Genomic DNA, 21,393 nt, shown 5'->3' on the forward strand with positions numbered 1-21,393 from the left:
TTTTGACGTCTGTAGCGACTGCCGTGAGCAATCTCCCAACTCATCTCTGTTGAACCTATACAAGACCGAGCGCGCGACCGGAGCGACGTAACTGGACGTAACCCCGAACCTCGAAATTTACCTAACATAACCTATTTCATTCAAGTACAGATAGTGGACCTTTTAAATTTGTGAATCGTTTTCAATTTATTAAAATTGAAGACTTTTTTATTTTTATGAAACGAACAAGCTTATACCATTCATTTACTGAACAATCTTGAATTCTCAGGATTTAAACTCTGTGCAGGTAATTTCGTTTGGTGAGATATTTTGGATCAAGGCAGATTAAGTGTTACCGGTTTTATCAAATCTTACAGTTAAATGGTGTAGAATGGTTATAGTCTTGTGAGATATTGGCAAATGATTATACTTGAGTTTTGATTTGCTGTAGACTAAAATGAGCCGCCTCAATATTTCACCTAAAATTGGTGGAAGCTTACCAGTCAATACGAAACTGGTGGAGCCAGTCACTGCAATGAAATGGAACATAGCAGCAACGATAGCAGCATTTTGCATTGAATATTTGCCACAAACATTCTTGGCCACACCTTGGAAAAAATTTGTTCAGCTCCATAAGTTAATAATTGTCATTTAACGTTATATGTGAATATTACTATTTAATCGATTAATTTCTATATAAATTGCAGATATGATAAAGAGGTACCCGTTCCTGAAAAGTTACAACTGATGTTTACTCAAGTGCAAGATGACTTAAAAGTCTTTGAGGCATACCGTGAGCAATTGCATCCATTTATGACAGTTGGCTTTGACATATATCACATTGGTTATACGTTTTTTAAATTCGGTTCTTACATTGGTATACCTATCAATTTCACCTATAAAAGAATAGGAGAAATAAATACAAATCGTGTTTCTGTAAATTCTGAAGTACTAGATATAAACCATCCAATGGCAAAACCATTTCTAGAATCTCTAATACTGTCAGAATCGGCACAAAAATTTGCTTTTGCGAAAGAAATACTACAGTCTCAAACCATGGAGGGAGTTATCAATCCATCGTTCACTGCAGGCTTCGTCATTATGATGTATTCAGCATGTAGATATCTCAATCGTAGTTTCAAACTTCTGCATCAACCTGTCTTGGCCAGGTTTACCGCTCATGGCATGCTTGGAGTAATGGTCGCATCTTTGTGGCATTTACAAAGAGATTTGTTAAGTTCTTATTATGATCAAGTGCATGATGCTCAAATCTCAGATCTCGGCCAGGAATATGTCGAGGGCGGTCTTGAGTACTGTGATAAGATGATAACAAGGTATAAAGCAGCATGGCAGTTCTTAGGTTATGAAGATGAGAAGGCAACCGATTCTCTTCCGATGCAATGGAAATTAAGTCCCTTCAACTTCAGACTGTCAACAAGGCAGAGGAAAGAATATTTTGAAACAAAGTTTCACAAACTTGTGCAAGAACAAGAAATGATGTAGATAAAAAAGAACCCATAGACTAGTGCTATATGTATTGACTTGTTTAAATTGTCATAAAGGATGAAATTCTTTGTTAATCGCTTTTCTCTATAACTAAGTGTGAGCTATAAATATACATAAGTTTGTTCAAATAGTTACTTTCCAACTTCTTAAAAAGATGCAACCCTGTACTAGACTCCAGAAAAGACAATAAACTGTACAACGTTGAATTTTTGTTCATTATTTATATGAACTCGCTTAGTTATTTAATTACAGCGTTATTTACAAATGTTACCCTCTTAACTGAAGGAACTCCCATAAGTTTGTATTCGAATCGAATGATTGGGCAGGCCTTACAGACAAGATTTGACTAAAAGCGACCATTCGACTTAGCAACATTAATGCTACCAGATCATCGTTCAGTGAAGCACCAATTAACATAAACCATTTGCTCCAGCTTCGACGTAAATACTATCCGATGCTCCATTTTGAATCTATTCCAGTAGCTGGATGACCCGATGTCACCTTTTTTCTTTCAACAGATTCAGTATGAATATTAATAACTACGGCAATCTTGCAGCCGTTCTTGAAGTGATCCTAAATGCACGGATTCACTTGCTACGTTAGTCCCAGTGATCCCAACTAAAATTAAGAGTTTGCAATGATTTCATACATTGCCACACCGATCGATCACATCATTTTAGAAAAATTCTATTTGAAGTATAAACCGTAAACTTACCAATGTTAATTTGTCTTCCTCCCTTTTAAGAATTCTCGCAGTTTGTTCTTGATCGAACTTAACTACCGCTGAGATAACTCTAGCCAGCACCATCGTCTCCCTGCCCATCATGTATTCGAAAAGTATATTCCTTAGATACTCGATTTCTGTTGAGTCTTCTAAAGTATCGTGTCTCAGCTTAACAAGCTTTCTAAGCTCTGCAAGTTCTCTGCGCTGTGAGACTAATGTCTGTTGAAGACTGTGCAGCGAACCAGTATTAGACTGAACCGCAGCCATAGCCACTCGAGAGGTACTCTCAAGCTCCTAGAATTTTACAGATTACAAATAAAAATCACAACCTGGTTTATATAGAAAAATATCTATTTGCTACAAAGATCTCTCTATTGCATATTCAAAATTAATGAATAGAAATTATGAATAACAATGAAGTGTAAAGAAATATAGACAGAAAATATGGATAAATGAGACAAAATAAATCTAAAGGCAAATGAATTTACCTCAACCGATGACTGAGAATTTTTGGCATCGCTCTAGAAACATAAAAATTAATGGAAGCAATTAAATAAAACATAGAACCTAGATAATTTAAGAAATTAATCAAATTTATGGAAAAATGATTGAGAATATTCACGACAAAGCATCAAATAGTGGATGCGCAAACAAATCCTCGTACCCTTCTTTCGTTGTGCCATTCTTTGGTTAATTCATTGATTTCTTCTCCATGTTTTACCTCAAGCTGTTCTGTCTTCTGCTTTAAAATCGTTTTCCACTTTCTATCGAGATCCCGTAGCTCGTTTGCATGCTCCTTTTTAATCGATGCTATGGTCTCCGACAATTTTTCTATTTCGCTCTGTCTTTGAGCAGAGAGTTCTTTCTTCTCCAGGATAAGACCTTCAATTAGTTCTGACTTTTCCGTCAGTTCGACCTGGAAGTCTTTCAGTTGTTCTTTGTACTGCTGAATAAGATCTGTCTCATAATTCTGCTGCCGATCTGAAATAACATCACATGAAATCTTGGAAACCTGTATAGACTGATGTTGCTTAAACCTAGATATACCAAAAATAAGTTCAAAAACAAATTAAAAACAAATAATCCTAATGAACATATATATATTTTTTTAATCAGCAAAATACAAGAATATTTTAGAAAAATTTGTCGAAGAAACATACCGAATCTTTTCTCGAGCGCTGCTTGGATCGCTTCATCTTTATCGTGAAGTTGAGCTTGAAACTCTTTGACAAGTTGCTTGAGACGCATGCTTTGTTCGTCTTCGTTGGTCTTCAGAGTTTGTTCGAGGTTCTCTGCCTTAGCCCTGAGTTCATCGTTGAGGCTTCTCATCTGAGCTTCTCTCGCTTGAAAAGTAAGAAGGGCTTCATCCAGTTGAGCCTCTAATCGTGAACCGCGCTCAGAATATTCTGCGCTCATCTTCGCCATTTCATCCCTAAGACTTTGATTTTCTAACCCGATATTAGACTCTTTCGATTGCAACGATTCCTCCAAGATCCTCCTCTGGTCTCCCAATTCTTGGTTCGCCTTTTCCAACGATGCAATTCTCTCCTTTAAATCAATATTTTCAGACAGCGTTTCGTTGATCTGAGTCTTTGAATGCGATTCCTTCGCTAAGCGTTCAGTTTCTAACCTCGAAATTTCATTTCTAAGCTCACTGCACGCAGCTTCCCTCGCACTTTCTTCCTTTTCGCGTAATTCTTGATTTATCTGTGATACATGAATCAAAATAGAAAAAACATGCTGTGATACATGACATTATGTGTATATATGTACCTTCTCAAAGGAATTAATCCTTTCATCTAGAATAGCCTTATCCGAGAGAACCTTATCAAGTTGAGCCTTTAATCGTAGACTTTCCTCTGAATGTTCTTCTTTCGCATTAAGTATTTTGTCTTTTAAAGTCTCGTTCACCTCTTGCAGTTCCTGATTGAAAAATATAGAAAGTGAGAAATATTTAAAAATATACCGTTTTCAATATTATAGTTAATGGATCGTTACCTTTTCCAAGGAAAAAATTCGTTCTTGTAAAGCAGCATTCTCAGTGAGAACATCATCCACTCTGGCCGTCAATCGCGATTTTACTTCCAAATGTTCTTTGCCTAATTTTTCTATTTCACTTTGGAGGTTTTCTTTTTTTGACTCGGCCAAGCACATTGTTTCTCTTAAAGAGTTTTCCTGAGTGCGCAGCTGATCATTCTCACACTTCAAAGAGTCCAGCATTTCCTTTATACCATCTCTTTCTGCCCGTAGCTTCGTAAGTTTTATCTGCAGGTCCTCTTCCATTTCTTTCATGGCCTGAAGTCGTGAATTACGTTCTGTGATTTTAGTTTTCAATCCTTCGATCTGATCTCGAAGACTTTTATTTTCGGACACAAGGAGATTACTTTCAGCCTTCAGCTCCTGCTTCTGATTCAAAAATTTCTGATGCATCTCTTCCAAAGATGAGATCCTCCCCATTAAAGTGACATTTTCAGAAGAAACTGTATCAAGCTGTGCCTTCAATTCTGAGTGCTCCACTTTCGACTTGGACATTTCCTTTATCAAAGCACTGTTCTCTTCTTTCATCTTTTCCAATAAGGAAATTTTTTCTTTTAACTCGATATTCTCAGAGAGAGCTGTATCGAGCTGGTTTTGTAATTGAGAAGTCTCCTCCGAATACTCCGTCTTCAGTCTGAAATTTTCTTCTTTAAGATTCTTCATTTCGAACTGGATTGTCGATTCGTTGGAATCAATCAATTTCCTCAAACTGTTTTCCAAATCTCGCAACTCCTGGTTCCTCTCCTGTAGCTCAGAAATCTTCGCACCACTAAGAGCAGACTCTTTCACGTATTCGTCACATTGAGATTGCAGCTGTTGCACCACATTGGAGAGTTCTTCACGTTCCTTTCGAGATTGCTCCAAATTTATCGATAACTCTTGGGTTTCGTCCTTTAATTTCTGATTTTCTAACTTCAAAATACTAAGTTGCTGCTGCAACTCCTCGACGCTTTTCAGTAGGCTCTCGGTCTCTGAGAATTTCTTCGACAACTCGTTGCTCTTCTCTTTCAGTCCTTTATTTTCTGTTTTCAAATTTTCCATTTCACTTAGCAACGAAGTTTTGTCTCCTTCAAGGGTCTCCACTTTTTCCTCGAACTCCCGGACTAACTTTAGCGTATTTTCTGACTCGGAGAGCTTCATAGCCAGCTCGTTGCTTCTCTCCTTTAATTCCTTATTTTCCATAGAAACTGCTGCCACTTCGTCGAGCATCGATTCGTACCGTTGTCTGAGGTCTTCCAGTTCTACTGTTGTTTGCTGCGAAAGCTTTAAATTCTCCGTTAATTCTTTATTCCTGTTAACCATTATTTTAATTTCTCCATCCTGTTGATCTTTCACCTCCTTTAATTGTCCTAATTCACTCGACATATTCTCTAAATATTTCTCAAGGAGAACGGTTTTCTTCACAAGTTCTTCATTTTCCTCCTTGCTAACTGACAACCGATGATTAAGAGCATCTATCTCAGCGACGAATTTATTATTCTTCAAGTTTATCTCATCAAAGCACTGCAATTTCTTTTGTTGGTCTCGAAGTTCTTCCTCCAAAGTTAATATTGTTTTCAATGATGTATTCAGTTTTATCTCAAATTGTTCCTTCTCCAGTCCAATCTCTCCTATCCGAGCAGTCAACACTTCTCTGTCTTCTCGAAGACGTTTGTTCTCGTCCTTCAAACACTTAGAAATGTTTTCCATGTCGAGGAATCCTTGACCGAGACAGATCATCGAGTCATTTCCTTCCGATATCCACTGAACAACAATTTGTTTTAAATTTTCACAGTCCTTCTGCAACATACGTAGCTTTTCCTCACAGACTGGTCCATTCAAGAGTAACCTAACTTTCCTGGTCTCCTCGATGGATGTCATCCTCTCCAATGTGGACTGTTCTACATTCGAAGAATCAGCTGTTACGCTGTAGACAAACAAAAAAATATGAATATTAAATTACACAACTAAATAACCATGAAATAATAAACAATTATGCTGAGGTACAGCGCAGGGGATTTTACCTTGAATTTTCTTTATCCTGTGTACAGGTCAATCTCTTTTTCAAATTTTCATTCTCCTCTTTGAACTCATCCAAACATTTCTCCAGATCTTGCAGTTCCAGCTGTAATTTTGAGACTTCTTCTTCTTTTGTCTTGAGCATTTCCTTCAGCAGTTCCGTTTGTTCGTCTTCTTTTGAGGGTCTTTCGGGTAGATTTTCCTTTTCAAGTTTCTCGAGCTTCACAATAAGCTCTTTATTCCTTTCCACCTCCTGGTGATACTTTAAACCCATTTTCTCCTCCAGGTCAATGAGCTTCTGCTGCATATCTCGCTGCATGAGTTTCAACGCCTCTGACTTACCTTTTGACAAATCCTGGATGATGTCCTTCTTATCTGAGTCCAAGCTTTGTGCTTCGCTAAGGCGTTCCCTAGATTCGATGGCTTGTTTCAGCTCCAGGCGAAGCTGCTTTATTTGTTCTTCTTTAACTTCCAGCTCTCGGTGAATGGCATGTTTATTCTCCGCAAGTGAAAGCACTGATTCCTCCTCGCGTTTCTTCAGAACCTGAATTTGTTGCTCCAAGCTAATTACATCTCTCTTCGAGGCAAACAACTCCTCTTCCAGAGACTCGATCCGTTCATTGTTGGATGTTTTAAGCGCGTCGAAATCGCGTTCTAGGAGGTTTCTCTCCTGAGTTAACTCTCGTATCTTCTCCTTGCCATTCCTCAAAGAATCCTTGTACCGAGGTAGAATGCCTTCGAGTTTAGACAGTCTCTCTCTGAGCTGAGCGTTTTCAGTCAGCAGAATAGAATTTTCTTGAGACTGTTGCTGTGACTCGTCTGTACTTGATTCTGGGATCTGGACATTTTGTTTGTTGCTTTGATCCATCACATCAGAGGTAGATACACCGTCGACTATTGTTTCACTAGTTTGAAGGAGCTTCACCTAGTAAAAAAAATGAATACTCCCTTAATCTTAGTTTTATGTAAGAAGTCCAATAAATTGTCAGATAATTTAGTTGCTTCCTTCTACACTTACTTTAGTATTTAATGCATTTATTAGATGGTCCTTCTCTTCAATGTCATTTCTCAGGACACCTTCAAGATGAGCTTTTGCTTGTTGTTCCAATTGACACTGTTCCTTGAGATCACTAATACGTTTCAGAGCTTTATCCTGAGTCTCGACCAGTAATGACTCCAGCTTTCCTTTAACTCTTTCCATCTCTCGATAATGATTTGCCAGGTCGGTGTACCGGCCTCGATACTTATGATATTTTGTCTGCATCTTTCGGTATGACGAGTAGAGTTGGTCCTTACTGACACGATCGAATTGTAAGCTTGCGCCATCGTCAACTTCACTGGCCGACTGTTCGATATCAGACTATGATAAAAAGATGAAAGTTAAAGATCACAAGTCACACAAATACCACAAGGTTGTTTCTAGAAGAGACTTACTTGTAAATGATACATATTCCCAGGACTCTCATAAATCGGGAAGAGCGAAGAAGCGTCACTAGTGATACTGCTCACTGATGATCGACGGGACAAACCCATGGAGTTTGTCGCAGGTGAGTTTAGATCGATGCTCTGAAACCCGTGCTTTGCTGGACTGTTCTTTGGCGTCTCTGTAATACATTTTGTAAAGTACATTATAATTTAAGCAATAACAACTAACATGTAAAGTTCTTATATTTATTAGATGATAAGGTTATTTGCAAGTAGCTTGTCACAGAGATCCACTCACCGTCGCCGTCTTCGGTCAAGCTAAAATGTTCATTGGAAGCCGACAGATCTTGGATCGAACTGTTGGACGTCGGAGATACCACTGCCTGATTAGGAAGCAAAATATCAAATTAGTCTGATAAGCCTCACTCAAAAAGGACCAATGACTTCTCAATTCTTGAAGTTAACCGCTAGACGCCCGCTTGAAATCGATATTCCGGTCACGTTAAATCGAGATTAAACGTGGAAATGTCAAACCTGCGCCAATTGCTGCATGCTCGCCTGCAGTCGTGCAGGCGATTGTTTCATCTCCTCGGCGAGCTTGTCTTTAAACTTCTTGAACATCTTGACAGTTCTTGGATTTGTTGGAGGCTCACGCGTTGTTTTTTTCAGGCGGGAATTCTGTGAAGAGACCCGAATTGATCAAGGATTAACGGTAACCTGTCACGGTTGTCGGAAGAACGTGTTTACGTGGAATGAGGTTGGGTCGCCAACGAAAATCATAATAATGATACCGCACTTACAGAATCACTGCATCGACGAGATGTCCTTAAACAGGCTTAAGTTTTATCTGCGAATTCAGGTGCTTCATCGCCAAGCTACACGACGGGTAAATCATCGCGATTACGTACAATTTTCAACTTGCGGTTGCCACCATTGCAGAATTATGAAAAAAAATTGTTTGCGACGCTGTAGCGCCGTCCTGCGGTTCGGTGTGAACTAGGCCGATAGTAATTCTAGAGGGCTTCCACAAAATCGCGTATTGCGATCGACTCTGATCCAAGATGGCGGAACGTATGGAAGTGTAGTAAAGCGCCCTGTTTTTCGGCACATTTGGCCAGTTCCAGCAACCGTAACGATCGCCGTTGCTGTCCATCGTCTGCTTTAGGTCAGTCGGTGCGTCCTCGTTCATTTTCAATACTGATAAATGTGCAAAAGTTGACAAAAAGCAGACAGATCACAATCCGTATCCCTGACTGTCAGTGACATCTCGCGAATGCTGGGTAGCAGACGCTTTTACTAAATTGATTTCCATCAATTTTTGTTATGCTTTTGATTCTCCTTGGCATGTAAATGTCCCGTTTCGAGAAACTCTGAATTTTTGAAGGCGAGGTCAAGCCCGATTTAGCGTTCGTCGTTTTAAATTCCATCCTCGTACGTACTGGTCTGTCATGTGACAGTGGACGTTTATCGTTGATTAATTTTTCTTTTATTAAGTAATTGACGTACTTCAACCTCCCTTTCGGAGTAAGAAACCTGTTTGGGTACGTTTTCGACAGATTGTCTTCCTTTGGCTGGTTAAATATATGCATTAGGTATATGAATATCAGAATTGGTTATGAGCAAAATGGTGTTATCAAAATATTTTGTCAGGTTACCCAACAATGACGGCAGGAACCAGTTTAGTAGTACCGATCGTACTGTGGGGTAGGATCGCTCCGACCCATTGTATATCCTGCATCTACCTATCTCGTGATCAGAAGACCTTAGTGACGGGATGCTACGACGGTCAGATTTGTCTATGGCAAGTCGATCCGGAAACTTTAAAGGTAACGACAGTTTAGGCAATGCTGTGATTTTGCTACAAGAAATTTATTTATCTCATTTTGATTCAGATGACGCCAAGATGTTTGCTTATTGGGCATACTGCACCCGTTATGTGCCTTAGCCGGGCTAGCGTCATCATGGAACAAAATTATATCGTCAGCAGCAGCGAGAGCGGCGAAATGTGCACTTGGGACTTAGTTGATGGAAAGTGCCGAGAAGCTGTGAAACTTAATAACATTCACACACAAATGTTACCATACGTCTCTGCCGGCGGAGAGGATGTCAGACTATTTTGTTCCGGGTATGGTTTTATCCCACTTTTCTGAAAAATACAGATAAAAAATATTGTATTAACATTAATATATAATTTTGTCTCTTGGAAACTTTAGGTATTATCCAGAAGTACTGGTGATGGACCCCTTCAGTTTGGAAGTATTGTTTACCCTCAGCTCTCGTGTTAATCCAGACTGGATCAGCGCACTGCACGTGTTACGGCCGGCCAAACGGAAAGGTCGGTTCTACGTGCACACAAGTTAGTTACAAATCCATCACACGTACGCTTCCTATCTTTAATTCATTATCTCTACCAAGCCTCTACTTTTTATTTTGAAATGATTCTTCTTTTCGGTTCAGTTATTTATATATTGACTTCCTTATTTCTATTTCTGAATGATTCGGGTCTTCATTGAAGTCATTAACATCTGAGATTGTTGACCATGAGGAACTTTTCGCTTTGGGAAACATTGATATATTTAATACCGATGATGTAAATATGTACCTTGAATTATCTAACATTTTCTTTTGGAACCTCGATAACAGTGAACTTTCATAAAAATTGGAACAAGTGCTTAAGACGAAAATATATTTTAATCCAAATTACATTGTTGCAGCATGTTTATGAAAATGGATTAAGCTGGTACTAAGCGTGCTGGTAGCAAAAACTAGAATCTTTATATTCTGGATTTATTTCTTTTACTTTCTCACCTTTCTATTCTCTCTGGAAAAAAAATACCAATCCTCCGATATCCATTATCCTGACTATTTCATCCGATGCTACTTTTAATTTGACGTTCTATTATCTGTACATCTTTCCTCTATCAAGTAACACACTAAACTTCCTCCGCTACTCCATTAATCGTTCACACAATACACTCAGCAGTACACTATCAATTATATGTAAGTATGAAGAAACATTATGTTACGTTCAATAACTTAAAGCACAATGAATGCTCACAATGATCACCTCACACGATGAAGCATGTGCATATGAATTTAGTCCTTAGAAATATTTTTTAGAGACAAAGCTTTTTTTTTATTAATAATTATCTCCTATTAAAACATTATGTCAAAGTGGATTATAATGTTTTGCTTCGTTTTAAATGTATTTAAAGAAAAAGAAATGTAAATTTATTAAAAAGAATATAATGAATGTAAAAAAGAATCCTTGAAGCATCGATTATGCAACATGTTCTCACTCTCGTTACACATGGATTACATGCAGATAAATTAAGGACCTCCTAACTGAGACTATAATTTACTCTACTCACTTGAAGCTTAATGGTGCTATAATTAATGCCGAAAGACATGTATTCTTTGCATGCATTTAAATATACACATGAATGTAAATCATTCTTTAACAATAGCCTCTCGGTGTTAATCCTAAGGACCAAGCATGAGCATGTGATGCAAGCTTGAAAATTATCTTGAGCTTATTAACAACGATGTCACTTCCAGTTGGACTGGTGAAAAAAAAGAAAAATACCTTTCTGAATGTGCATGAATTTTGTAAGGTACTACGAAAGCTGCAAAGTCCCTGGTCAATGAAGTGCAAAATTAAAAATCATAGTTAGTCCTGTAACGTCATTCCATTTTTTCACTTTAAACCTTTTAGAATTTACATATTTCGAAGTAATATTTAAAAAGTTAAAATAACAAATGTTTAGTATAATGTCTTTGGAATTTTTCTATTATCTCGCCGTTTGTCAGTGTCAATTTTGAGATTAAATCTGTGTTGCTTTCCTTGTTGCGCGTTGCTTCCACTGCAGCCGCAAATGGTTCGCCAACAACAACTAATTCGCTCAATTTAAAGACGATGTGGTGTTGGCTCTGACTACTACGGGGACCGTCAAGGTGTGGACATTGTTGGGACATGAGAACCGTAACAGCGAACCACTGTACGAGCACGAAAGTAAGCAGATCAGGTGTCTCAACGCACTGGCCATGACTTGCTGCCCTTACAATCAACGAACAGTACTCATCGTCTGTTCTAAATATTGGCAGGTTGGTATTCCTTTGTTCTCTATTTTTTCTATGATTAAAATAATATGTCAAATCTCATATCTAGTCCTTGATGTAATAAAATTTTCATTCAGTGACACAGCATCGATGTAATATTTCATTGCAGATTTTTGATGCCGGAGACTTTTCAGTCCTGTGCTCCGTAACTGCTCCTAGAGGGGAACGGTGGATGGCTGGTGATTTTCTAGCTGCCGATAGAGTTATTCTGTGGAGTGACGAAGGCCATGGGTACCTCTATAAATTACCAGCCAAGTACGTTGTCCGGTCAGAAACTTTATTCTACTTGAAAGATATATTTTCTTTTTAACGTTTTGCAAACCACGGATTCCTCAACGAATCAGCGCTATTCCATTATTAGGGGATTGATTATTGATTTGTTTATGTGTTTTATTCTTTCTAGGGTTCTGGTACATCTTGACAGGTAGCTCTGGACACGTGGCGATTCCGTAAATTTTCCGAAAGAGTACCACGATACTTTTTGACCGCATTTTAATCATAGCTGATTAACATTCAGGACTTCGGGGCAAAAATAATATTTTTCGGATTATCTGAAGAATTGCCATGTTGTACACGCTGGCCTGAATGGCCGATATTAACCAGAGGATTTTGAGTGAAATTAATCTCTTTTTACTAACTTGATTCTTGACAGATTTAACTCAATAATAGTCGATGATCGCAGCTGAAGTTAACGTTCCTAAATGCATTGCGTGAACGATGAGATTAATTTACTAATCAATGCATAACTTTTGGGGAAACATTGTCCCATGATTCCTAACTTGGTTAGAGCATTTAATTTGGGATTAATGACTGCTAGTTAGAAGCACTCGCTGGCAATTGCACAGATTTTGTTTTTATACTCATTTCAATTTATTCTCATGGATACATCCACCGTGTGTCTTTGGCCACCAAGCATTAAGTACATTAATTAAAAGCAATGGCCAAAGACAGGTTCTTTTCAGAATGCCTCGATCGGAAAGCATACCCATCGATCGATGTCCGATGCTGACTAATCGAATGATCCTATTTCAAATAATTGCGATGCCATCTTGAACGCACAGTTCCTATTACTAAACAGCTGTAAGATCGTAATTAATAAGTTTATACGAGCAGTGTCTGGATGGCAATTGTGCGTTCAATGTATTCAATATCATCCTTGAGAAACACAAATTACATTAATCAGCGACATATCGAATTTCTCTCCCTTCTTACTCCAGAGTGTCACAAACCATACATCAATTAACGCATTGATATCTGTTCTTTTTTACGGTGATGTGTCTTTTCACATAACATAACTTCTACCACACTACGGGGGACCTGATCTCTTCTAGCAAGCTGAAGGGCAAGGCTCTCAGCAGGTAACCCGACATTACCACTTACGTACTCTTTTTTCTTTCTTTCTCTCTTTCTCTGTGAATCTACTATGTCTTTGATTTCAGACTTTTCATTTCTCTTACACCTTCCACTCGACTGAAATTGCGAACGTTTCCTGGCGTAATTATATTTTTCATTTACTTTTTTTATGATTCCAATCGAATTCCTATTGCGGTTCACTTTACCGTTTCATATCGCAGTTTGTTCGCAATTTTCACGACTTTGTCAACGATGTGTCTTAAGGAGTGAACTTCGCACATCATCATCTCGCTGCACGCCATTTTTTTTTGTATTTACGTTCTGGTTGCTTCCGGCTGCCCTTGCACGCAATACTAACGATGTACACAGTTTTGATAATTGTGCGTAAGAATCGATATATTTCTTTTTTTCTTCCAGATAAGTTTTTCTCTTGTACAAATTTTTGACAAATATAATGCTGTTGCTACTAACATTAAGATTCTTAGTCTTAAGCAAGTCAGCAACATTCTCCAGTGCAAAGAGGAGTGCTTTAGTATCACTGAAATTGTAAATTCCTCCTTCAGTTTTTTTTTTCTTTTTTAATTAAGTTAACTTATTGATGTTCCTCCATGCACAGAAAGCACAGAGACAAAGTGTACGTATCTGTAACATTTCAAGTGTAGGCTTTTCTACGTGCATCCTGCATTAATTCGCCGGAGTGTTAATTTTTGCAAAACACTAGGAAATTGATTTCCAAATTGCAAGGTCTACCTGTGTAAGAAATTAATATTCCTCACAGTGCTCTGCAAAAAATAAAAAGCTTGTATGTTCTCGACGGTGATTATCGGTGAGAAGTAATTCCCTTTTTTTTTTCTTCTACGTCATGTAGCAGCGTCGCAGACAACAAGGACTTCCATACACTGTCTGCAGAATACGATCAACCGTACTTGTACTGTACCCTGACACAACCGGGAGACAAGGTACTGTTTGCGCTACAAATAATTCATTAGAAATGTTATTATATATGGTACATCTAATTCCCTTAATTTCAGCCACTGTCATGTCCTCCAGCGATGAGGTTAGTTACGGTGCAACGTCAAAACAAGACCTTGAAGTACTTGCTGAGAGGAGACAGCGAGGGTGTTGTTGTTCTCTGGACGGTACCGGAGGTGACATCCCAACAGCTTGCACAGATTACTCAAAACGATGGTTCGATCCCTCCGGCTCTTCCACCTACAGTGAAAACCAGCTTGGACGAAGCTTGGGAAGTAATGAAACCTCCACCTGTTGGGATCCTGGATCAGTTAGACTCGGGGGATGGTTATGGGATTAAACTGACAGCAAGCATTTACCTACCCCAACAAAGTCGTCTAGTAGTTGGCAGAGAAGATGGCAGCATCATAATTGTGCCGGCTACTCAGACCGTCATGTTGCAGCTACTCCATGGAAATCATCAGCAATACGATGGTTTGTAGGACCAATATCCACAAAGAAAACTCCTTTACACAATTTTCGTATTAGTGATACAAAATAATGTTTATAAATAATTTACAGATTGGCCGCCACATCAGGTTCTATTAGGTCACTCGGGTCGAGTAAATTGCTTGCTGTATCCTCACGGTGCAGCTCAAAGATACGAGAAGCAACATCTCGTTTCTGGTTCGGTCGACTTTGCAGTCTGCCTTTGGGATTTGTACGCAGGAACCTTGATCCATCGATTCTGTGTACATGCTGGGGAAATAACTCAATTAATGGTACCACCGGATAATTGCAGTGTAAGTTTTTTGGTGCCTTTCGAAGTGATTCGGTATGGAAAATTATATTATTAGAATGATTAATTGACAATTACCGTTGATAAATATTACAGCATAGGATTCAAAAGTGCGTGTGCGGTGTCGCTTCTGATCACAGCGTCACGTTGTTGTCCCTGGCGGAAAGGAAGTGCGTTGTACTCGCATCGAGACACTTGTTTCCGGTTGTGACAATTAAATGGAGACCTCTAGACGACTTCATGATAGTTGGGTGCTCCGATGGCGCAGTTTATGTGTGGCAAATGGAAACGGGACATCTTGACCGAGTCCTGCATGGTAACTTCATTTGACAATTGTTGTAAAGCCAAGAAAAAAGTGAGTAGGTTGAAGTGTCGTATTTTCCAGGAATAATCGCGGAAGAGGTGCTTTATGCTTGCGACGAAAATACCATAGCAGCCAGTGGTGGTTCAGCAGCAGGCGGTGAATTGGGTCTTGCAAATCCTGCGGTTCACTTCTTCAGGTATCGAAGACGTTTCTTCTCTTAGAACTGTAGGATTTAATCTTCTAAAAATTTTATATCCTTCGCAGAGGCTTGAGGCACAGAAACCTGTCGGCGATTCGACATGCTACTCAGCGAGGCTTGCATCAGCTGCAACAGTTACATGGCGGACATGGTGTTGAGCATGGCAATCAAATCAAAGCCAAAGGTACACCTCTCATGATTCAGGGCTTCAGAAGCAACCCCAAGGATTCGGAGAGCCATATATTATTTTTCGACATCGAGGCTCTTATAGGTACGCACACATTTCCATATAACTTCGGAGTGGTTCTTGTTTTTCACATTAATTGAATATTCATCAATGACATCTTGGTACAGTGCAATTATTAAGCGACGAGTATGGGTCCATGTCTCCCAATTCACTGGAAGCGCAAGGCTTAATCTCTGCCTCGGAATATCAAAAAGTCACAATTCTCACTCAGTCTGCCAGTCTGGATGCTCACAAGAAAATTGCAGGTGAGACCAGAGTATATCTAGATATACATAGATTAAAATAATTTGACGATTGCATTTTAAAATGGCGTTTTACTGTACATGAATTTATATCTCGGTTTAATGTAATCGTATGATGATGTCGCTTTTATAGACTTTTTCGGTCGTGTCAAGGATAAAGCAGGCGACGTTGAGAGAATTCTGAAGGAAAAGGACCGCCACGGTATCGTGACACATTATTGCGTACCATCCTGTTTATCTTGAAGCATTTTCTTGTTAATTTCCTTTTGTTGTTTCCCTACCGTTGCATTACATCGTGGGCCCAAGTATCGCTTTAATGGGGATCTTCAGGAACCGCTGATTCACGCTGTCGATCGTGAATGATTGCACGTCGATTTAAGAATGACTCTTCGCTTTTTCGCTCTCCGAGCGACGTACCTTTGCTACTTCCCGATGAGAGATTTGTTCGTAGAGAATATCCCCATTTATCGCCTCTCCGCTGTCATCGGTAGTTAGTCGATCGACTTATGAAATATGAACGTGTTTCGATACGGAGAATTTTTGCACTCTTCATTTTGAGATCCCTGCAAAGAGAACGTAATTGAAGACTAGTAACTCACATCGCACTCATTCGAAAGCGTGGGCCACGTAAATAACGTCATTTCTGAGCTATCATTTTTATTCATAACCTAACATTTTTATCGTTGTAGATTCGCCTTTAGATTAGGCGATCAGAGTAGTTAGCGTTAACAAAGGTTCTATCTAAACGGTGAAATATCTTTCTATAGGTATTTTGGCTAAGATGAAGGAGGGCGCAGAAAACGTGCAAACTAAGTTGCAGGCCAAAGCGGAAAGCGTTGGCCTCAAGCCTTCGACTCTCGATGGCAAAGGTTAGCCGAAGTTTTCAAGCTCGTCCTAGGATCGATTCCTCGGTCCTGAGCAGCATGGATTTCTTGTTATAAAGTTTTATAACATCTACTAATTTCGCTTATTATCCGTTCTCTCCTCATTTTCTATTGTCAGTTTTTGTCGGCTGTCCCCAGTTCACCGAGGAGATTTATTTTTGCCTCGCCTTGAGGAAGCTTGCTCCTAGCAGTGATTATTTTTTATTTGTTGTAGATTAAAGAATGTCTCTGCATTTTTTCATCGACGGATCTCGATCCAAACGGATCGCGAAGAATTATGCTGTAATTCTACAGGAGACTTTTTTTTTTCCAGGAGACGTTGGCTTACAGATGGTCTTACTTTCTTTTTTTTTTTGTTCTCTTAAGTTTGTAGCACGCTATCGTCACGCGGCTGCACCTCTGTAGTAGCTCTATGTATCGAAAGAAATTACTGTCCAGGTTTATAAAGAATTATTTCTTGTCCATCGCAGGTGACAACTGTAACAATAACGATGCTCCGAGAAACAGTCTGAAGAGAAATGGTGCATTTAGCGAGCCTAATGCAACGATGGAGGTTGCTCAATTGCTTCTGAGTCTTCTTCATGCTTGGGGAATGGATCCAGATTTGGACAGAGTTTGCGAAGGGAAGCTGGGCTTGCTGCGACCCATGGTACCGGTGTCCTTCGGAGTGCTGTCGAAGGGAGGTAAGGAAATACTTCTACGCTGACTGTAACATTGGACAATTCCCTAAACATTTAACATTATTTATAATTACAGGTTACATGTCTCTGCTGTTTCCGACTTGGCAGACACAGTTGGAGCCTCTTGCTGAACCAGCTACCCAGTTGGAACAACGTCTACCAGCAGAATTGGTTCGCAGAGACCGGCTTACCAGAGCTTTCACATCGAGAGCCCATTGGGAACTCTCAACCACTCTGACAAGCAACCATCTACTCGCAGTGGTGGCTCTGGCCAATACATTAATGTCAATGAACAATGCCACTTTTGTTCCGGAGCAAGAAAGGAATCGTAAGATGCACAGGTGAGTTAGTTATGCCCTTTCGAAGTCTCGATACCAGGAGGTGGTGTCATTTTTTTACAATTCCATAGACCAGGCAACAGAGCTGCAGTTAATTGGAACAAAGCTGAAGAGGAGAACGAAGAAATCTACACGGTCCAGCAAGCCCAGATTAAACAGGGTTGGTCCCTCCTGGCAACGTTACACTGCGTGCTTCTTCCGGACAAGGTCGCAGCACTAGGTGGAGTTAAGACATTCAAAAGACCCCAGGTGGAAATGATGGCACGCAGGTGGCAGCATCAGTGCCTTGAGGTTCGTCTAAAGTTTCTAAATCATTCTGCTACCAGGAGGAAGTCTATAATCGAATTTAACACTTAGGTGCGAGAGGCAGCCCAGGCCTTGCTACTAGCCGAGTTGGGCAGGATGGGTCCAAAAGGTAGAAAAGCACTGGTCGACAATTGGTCCCAGTACTTGCCGATGTACAGCACGCAAGAGCCGATTGCCCCGCAGCCGCAGAATCAGAGTCCACCCCCAGGAAGTCCCGTACCTCCTGGGGAACCCCAGCCTGAAGAGGAAGACGAGGAAGAGGAGCTGGCGGAAGGTTCAGATTTGCATTAAAACGCATTACGTTAGAGAACCCCGGTTGGAATTTTAAAGATATCTTACTTCCAGAATTGAGTATAGCCAGGAAACCGTCAAGCGTTGCCGAGCTGAAGAGGAAGCAGACCACGGCGGTCGTCTTGCTGGGGGTAATCGGGGCAGAGTTTGGCCAGGATGTCACCACGGCGAGCCAGAAAAGAGACAACGAACAGCGAAGGAAGAGCTCGGTGGTCGAGGGTTTCGGGATAGGAAACAATAACCTTGCGAGACACACTAGCATGGCTCTTACTCATCTTCTCCATGCTCCGCACTCTCCGAAATTACCAATGCACACGTCTTTGAGGCGAGCTGCCATCGACCTGATCGGTCGTGGATTTACCGTCTGGGAACCCTATCTCGACGTTTCCAAGGTACCAAAGAGGAACCAATGAGGCTTAGAAGTTTCAATGATGATGTTAATAGTAGACAATCCTACTTCCGTTCTAGGTCCTCCTAGGTCTTCTGGAAATGTGCTGTGACGCGGATAAGCTGGTCCCAAGCATGACTTACGGTCTGCCTTTGACTCCGCAAGCGGATACTTGCAGAACGGCTCGGCATGCCTTAACTCTGATCGCAACCGCCAGACCCGCCGCATTCATAACCACGATGGCTCGAGAAGTCGCCAGGTACAACACCCTGCAACAAAATGCCCAAACCCTGAACGTCAATTTAGGCGCCAGCGTGCTAGCCCGGGCAAAACCGGAAATCCTGAGAATCGTCGAACAGCTGATCGACAAGATGCAGAGCGAGATGAGCGACCTCCTCGTAGAGGTAAGTTTCCTCAAGAATTAACCATTCCGACCTTTTTAAATCACGATAAATTATCGCCCAGGTAATGGACATTATCCTACATTGTCTGGATCCTGGACACTTGAAGGCCAAGCCTCTGGGCGACGTCTTCCCGGCTGTCTGCAGGTTCAACCAGGTAAACCGACACGTCATGATCCAACCTCGAGATTTTAAATCATGAAGCGATGCACTATTCAGATAATTTTCAACCCCTCCAACCAGGTTAGTCATTGTCCAGCGACGAGAAGGATAGCGGTTGGAGGTCGAGGAGGCCAATTGGCTCTTTACGAGTTACGTGGTAATGTCAAATGCCAAACTGTAACCGCACATCAAGCGCCAGTGACCGCTCTGGCCTTCTCACCGGAAGGGAAGTTCCTCGTCAGCTATTCCTGCTCCGAAAATAAGCTATGCTTCTGGCAGGTGAGGGCTAGACTCTGATACTACCTCATTTTATGTACCATCCTCGGCATTCTATATTCCCGTATGACGATTTTATTCTTCTTGACACTAGCAAACCAGCAGCGGTATGTTCGGTCTGGGGAATTCGCAGACCCGTTGCGTCAAATCCTACAGCACAGCTCCTATAAACGACGTGGCTCGTCTGAATCCTATGCGTCTAGCTCGCCTGATCTGGATCAATAATCGGACCGTCACTTTGATGCTAGCTGACGGATCGGAGACTCGTTTCAACGTCTGAAGAGCTGACCTCAAAGATCTCAACCAAAACCATCGTCCTATCGTCGTTCCACCGGTTGATAGTCATAATTTGTCATCACCCAGAGTCCTGTTGAGAGCATAACATTCTAGAGGGTTCCACGTCTCGTTGCGAGTCCCAAGATGGCGAGAACCTCCATAAAGAATGAACAGAAGCCTGTTAAAAAAAAATCGACATTTAGATCTTATCTCGCAGTCCTGGTATAGAGGAGCTTCAAGGTCCATCCGGAAACTTCCTGGCGGTTCTTGCGTCCTCTTGGGGCACCTCTTCAAGAACCGGAAATGCACTTATATTGTCTGGAACCGAATGCAGGATCGCGTTACCATATAAGTCTAGTTATCGAGTACAAAGGCGCGACGTTCTCTTATCCCGGCGAGGAAGATTTACGGACATTGATAACGCCATTAGCTAAATCTCTAGACCGTTTATACGCTCGGCAGGCCGATCGTATTTAGGAGAACTCAGGGAAAGCCAATGTCGATTTTCAAGCGAGTCTCCCATAAGAAATTAATTTTCTTTGAATTCTTATCGAGGAGCGACATTTCGGTCAAGGGTCCGCGAAACGGTGCTTCGTCTCCGTGAAACTCCCAACGGCGTCGACAAATGGAATTGAATTTTGAAAGTATTTGCGCTGTATTGAGAGGCGACTCGAATTTCAGACAAAACATCGTCCTAGATGTGAACGTCGCGGTGGGGGTCTTTAAGGTGAAGTGAAACATCTTTCAAATCAGTCGATTCGAATACAACACTTTTTTTTTAAGGGTAAAAGACCAAACTGTCCGAAACTTTGACACGTCACTCCTGATCATCTAAGAATTGTCCTGAGACACTAAAAATTTGGATTTTTCAAACAAAATTTTTTAACTCAGTCCAGACCAGAACCAAAATGGCGTTGAGCTCTCATATTTCGATCCATATACAATTATCGAAGGCTCTGATATGAGAATCGAAAGGGTCAAGACAATTTTACGAGAATTTAGAACACTCTGGTAGTCGATAAACTCGCATTTCAACGGGATAAAGGCAAAAAAAGTGTTGTATGCGCTTCTTTGCTAAAACGATGGTAATACGAGGTCTCGGAGTGAAAATTTAATTGACCTGGAAATCACAGATGGCAAAAAAAGTGTTGTATGCGCTTCTTTGCTAAAACGATGGTAATACGAGGTCTCGGAGGGAAAATTTAATTGACCTGGAAATCACAGATGGCGCAGGGGGTCCCTCCGCAGTCAATTAGGGCCCCAGAAAGCACTAATCCAGAGGATTTCTGGAGTTTTACTTCGATTCCTTTATAATTATTGTACGAATACGACAGGTGGAATATGCCATTTGATACAATACACAATATAATTCGACCCAGCTGTCAATATGAAAACGAACGTCGGCAACGTAGGCATTTAGAAAAATGTTCTTTATCGACGTTGATCAAGTTCCTCGACGTGTTTCACTTCACCTTAAAATGCTCTTGGATATTGAAAAAAAGGGAGGA

At 40.6% G+C, this 21,393-nt stretch overlaps 3 protein-coding genes across 14 annotated transcripts; 2 read left to right on the plus strand and 1 right to left on the minus strand.

The window, feature by feature from the left end:
- Positions 1–60: 60 nt before the first annotated feature.
- Positions 61–1,691, plus strand: LOC105696291. Its single transcript, XM_012418668.1, has 3 exons — positions 61–286; positions 431–615; positions 687–1,691. The coding sequence occupies exons 2-3, from the start codon at positions 437–439 to the stop codon at positions 1,480–1,482; spliced, it is 975 nt and encodes a 324-aa protein (XP_012274091.1). The 5' UTR covers positions 61–286; positions 431–436; the 3' UTR covers positions 1,483–1,691.
- Positions 1,687–8,650, minus strand: LOC105696288 (golgin subfamily A member 4). 2 transcript variants are annotated; one of them, XM_012418655.2, is made up of 13 exons: positions 8,470–8,650; positions 8,204–8,347; positions 7,968–8,052; positions 7,679–7,848; positions 7,263–7,604; positions 6,250–7,169; positions 4,208–6,152; positions 3,983–4,132; positions 3,370–3,916; positions 2,874–3,190; positions 2,698–2,730; positions 2,201–2,503; positions 1,687–2,103 (listed from the first exon to the last, which is right to left on the minus strand). In XM_012418655.2, exons 2-13 carry the CDS (start codon positions 8,288–8,290, stop codon positions 2,080–2,082), a joined length of 4,923 nt encoding a protein of 1,640 aa, XP_012274078.1. In that variant the 5' UTR covers positions 8,291–8,347; positions 8,470–8,650; the 3' UTR covers positions 1,687–2,079. The 2 variants fall into 2 exon arrangements, with proteins under 2 accessions (XP_012274078.1, XP_012274079.1); XM_012418656.2 differs by lacking the exon at positions 2,698–2,730 and having other exon boundaries at positions 1,976–2,103.
- A 36-nt stretch (positions 8,651–8,686) lies between these two features.
- On the plus strand, positions 8,687–20,711 carry LOC105696289 (WD repeat-containing protein 7). Of its 11 annotated transcripts, none has more exons than XM_012418661.2 (25): positions 8,687–8,834; positions 9,320–9,495; positions 9,562–9,794; positions 9,883–10,004; positions 11,583–11,773; positions 11,898–12,043; positions 12,192–12,212; positions 14,010–14,100; positions 14,173–14,587; positions 14,675–14,895; positions 14,988–15,207; positions 15,277–15,391; positions 15,460–15,665; positions 15,749–15,886; positions 16,017–16,085; positions 16,651–16,752; positions 17,238–17,450; positions 17,524–17,788; positions 17,857–18,076; positions 18,143–18,365; positions 18,437–18,774; positions 18,851–19,174; positions 19,236–19,328; positions 19,415–19,612; positions 19,704–19,889. In XM_012418661.2, the coding sequence occupies exons 2-25, from the start codon at positions 9,331–9,333 to the stop codon at positions 19,887–19,889; spliced, it is 4,515 nt and encodes a 1,504-aa protein (XP_012274084.1). In that variant the 5' UTR covers positions 8,687–8,834; positions 9,320–9,330. The 11 variants fall into 11 exon arrangements, with proteins under 11 accessions (XP_012274084.1, XP_023288988.1, XP_012274089.1 ...); XM_012418659.1 differs by having other exon boundaries at positions 8,699–8,834; positions 9,883–10,025; positions 19,704–20,711; XM_012418660.1 differs by having other exon boundaries at positions 8,699–8,834; positions 9,883–10,025; positions 18,449–18,774; positions 19,704–20,711.
- The last annotated feature ends 682 nt before the right edge of the window (positions 20,712–21,393 follow it).

This window comes from Orussus abietinus, unplaced genomic scaffold, assembly GCF_000612105.2.
Source record: "Orussus abietinus isolate OABI.00-Male unplaced genomic scaffold, Oabi_2.0 scaffold37, whole genome shotgun sequence".
NCBI lineage: Eukaryota > Metazoa > Arthropoda > Insecta > Hymenoptera > Orussidae > Orussus > Orussus abietinus.

Coding starts and splice junctions, on each gene's coding strand:
- LOC105696288 (XM_012418655.2), bottom strand. CDS start 8,290: ATGTTCAAGAAGTTTAAAGACAAGCTCGCCGAGGAGATGAAACAATCG. Junction 3,191..3,369: donor AGCGCTCGAGAAAAGATTCG/GTATGTTTCTTC, acceptor ATGTTATTTCAG/ATCGGCAGCAGAATTATGAG. Junction 2,104..2,200: donor AGGAAGACAAATTAACATTG/GTAAGTTTACGG, acceptor TCTTAATTTTAG/TTGGGATCACTGGGACTAAC.
- LOC105696291 (XM_012418668.1), top strand. CDS start 437: ATGAGCCGCCTCAATATTTCACCTAAAATTGGTGGAAGCTTACCAGTC. Junction 616..686: donor AAATTTGTTCAGCTCCATAA/GTTAATAATTGT, acceptor TATAAATTGCAG/ATATGATAAAGAGGTACCCG.
- LOC105696289 (XM_012418659.1), top strand. CDS start 9,331: ATGACGGCAGGAACCAGTTTAGTAGTACCGATCGTACTGTGGGGTAGG. Junction 17,451..17,523: donor CGGAGTGCTGTCGAAGGGAG/GTAAGGAAATAC, acceptor TTATAATTACAG/GTTACATGTCTCTGCTGTTT. Junction 18,077..18,142: donor GGCAGCATCAGTGCCTTGAG/GTTCGTCTAAAG, acceptor TTTAACACTTAG/GTGCGAGAGGCAGCCCAGGC.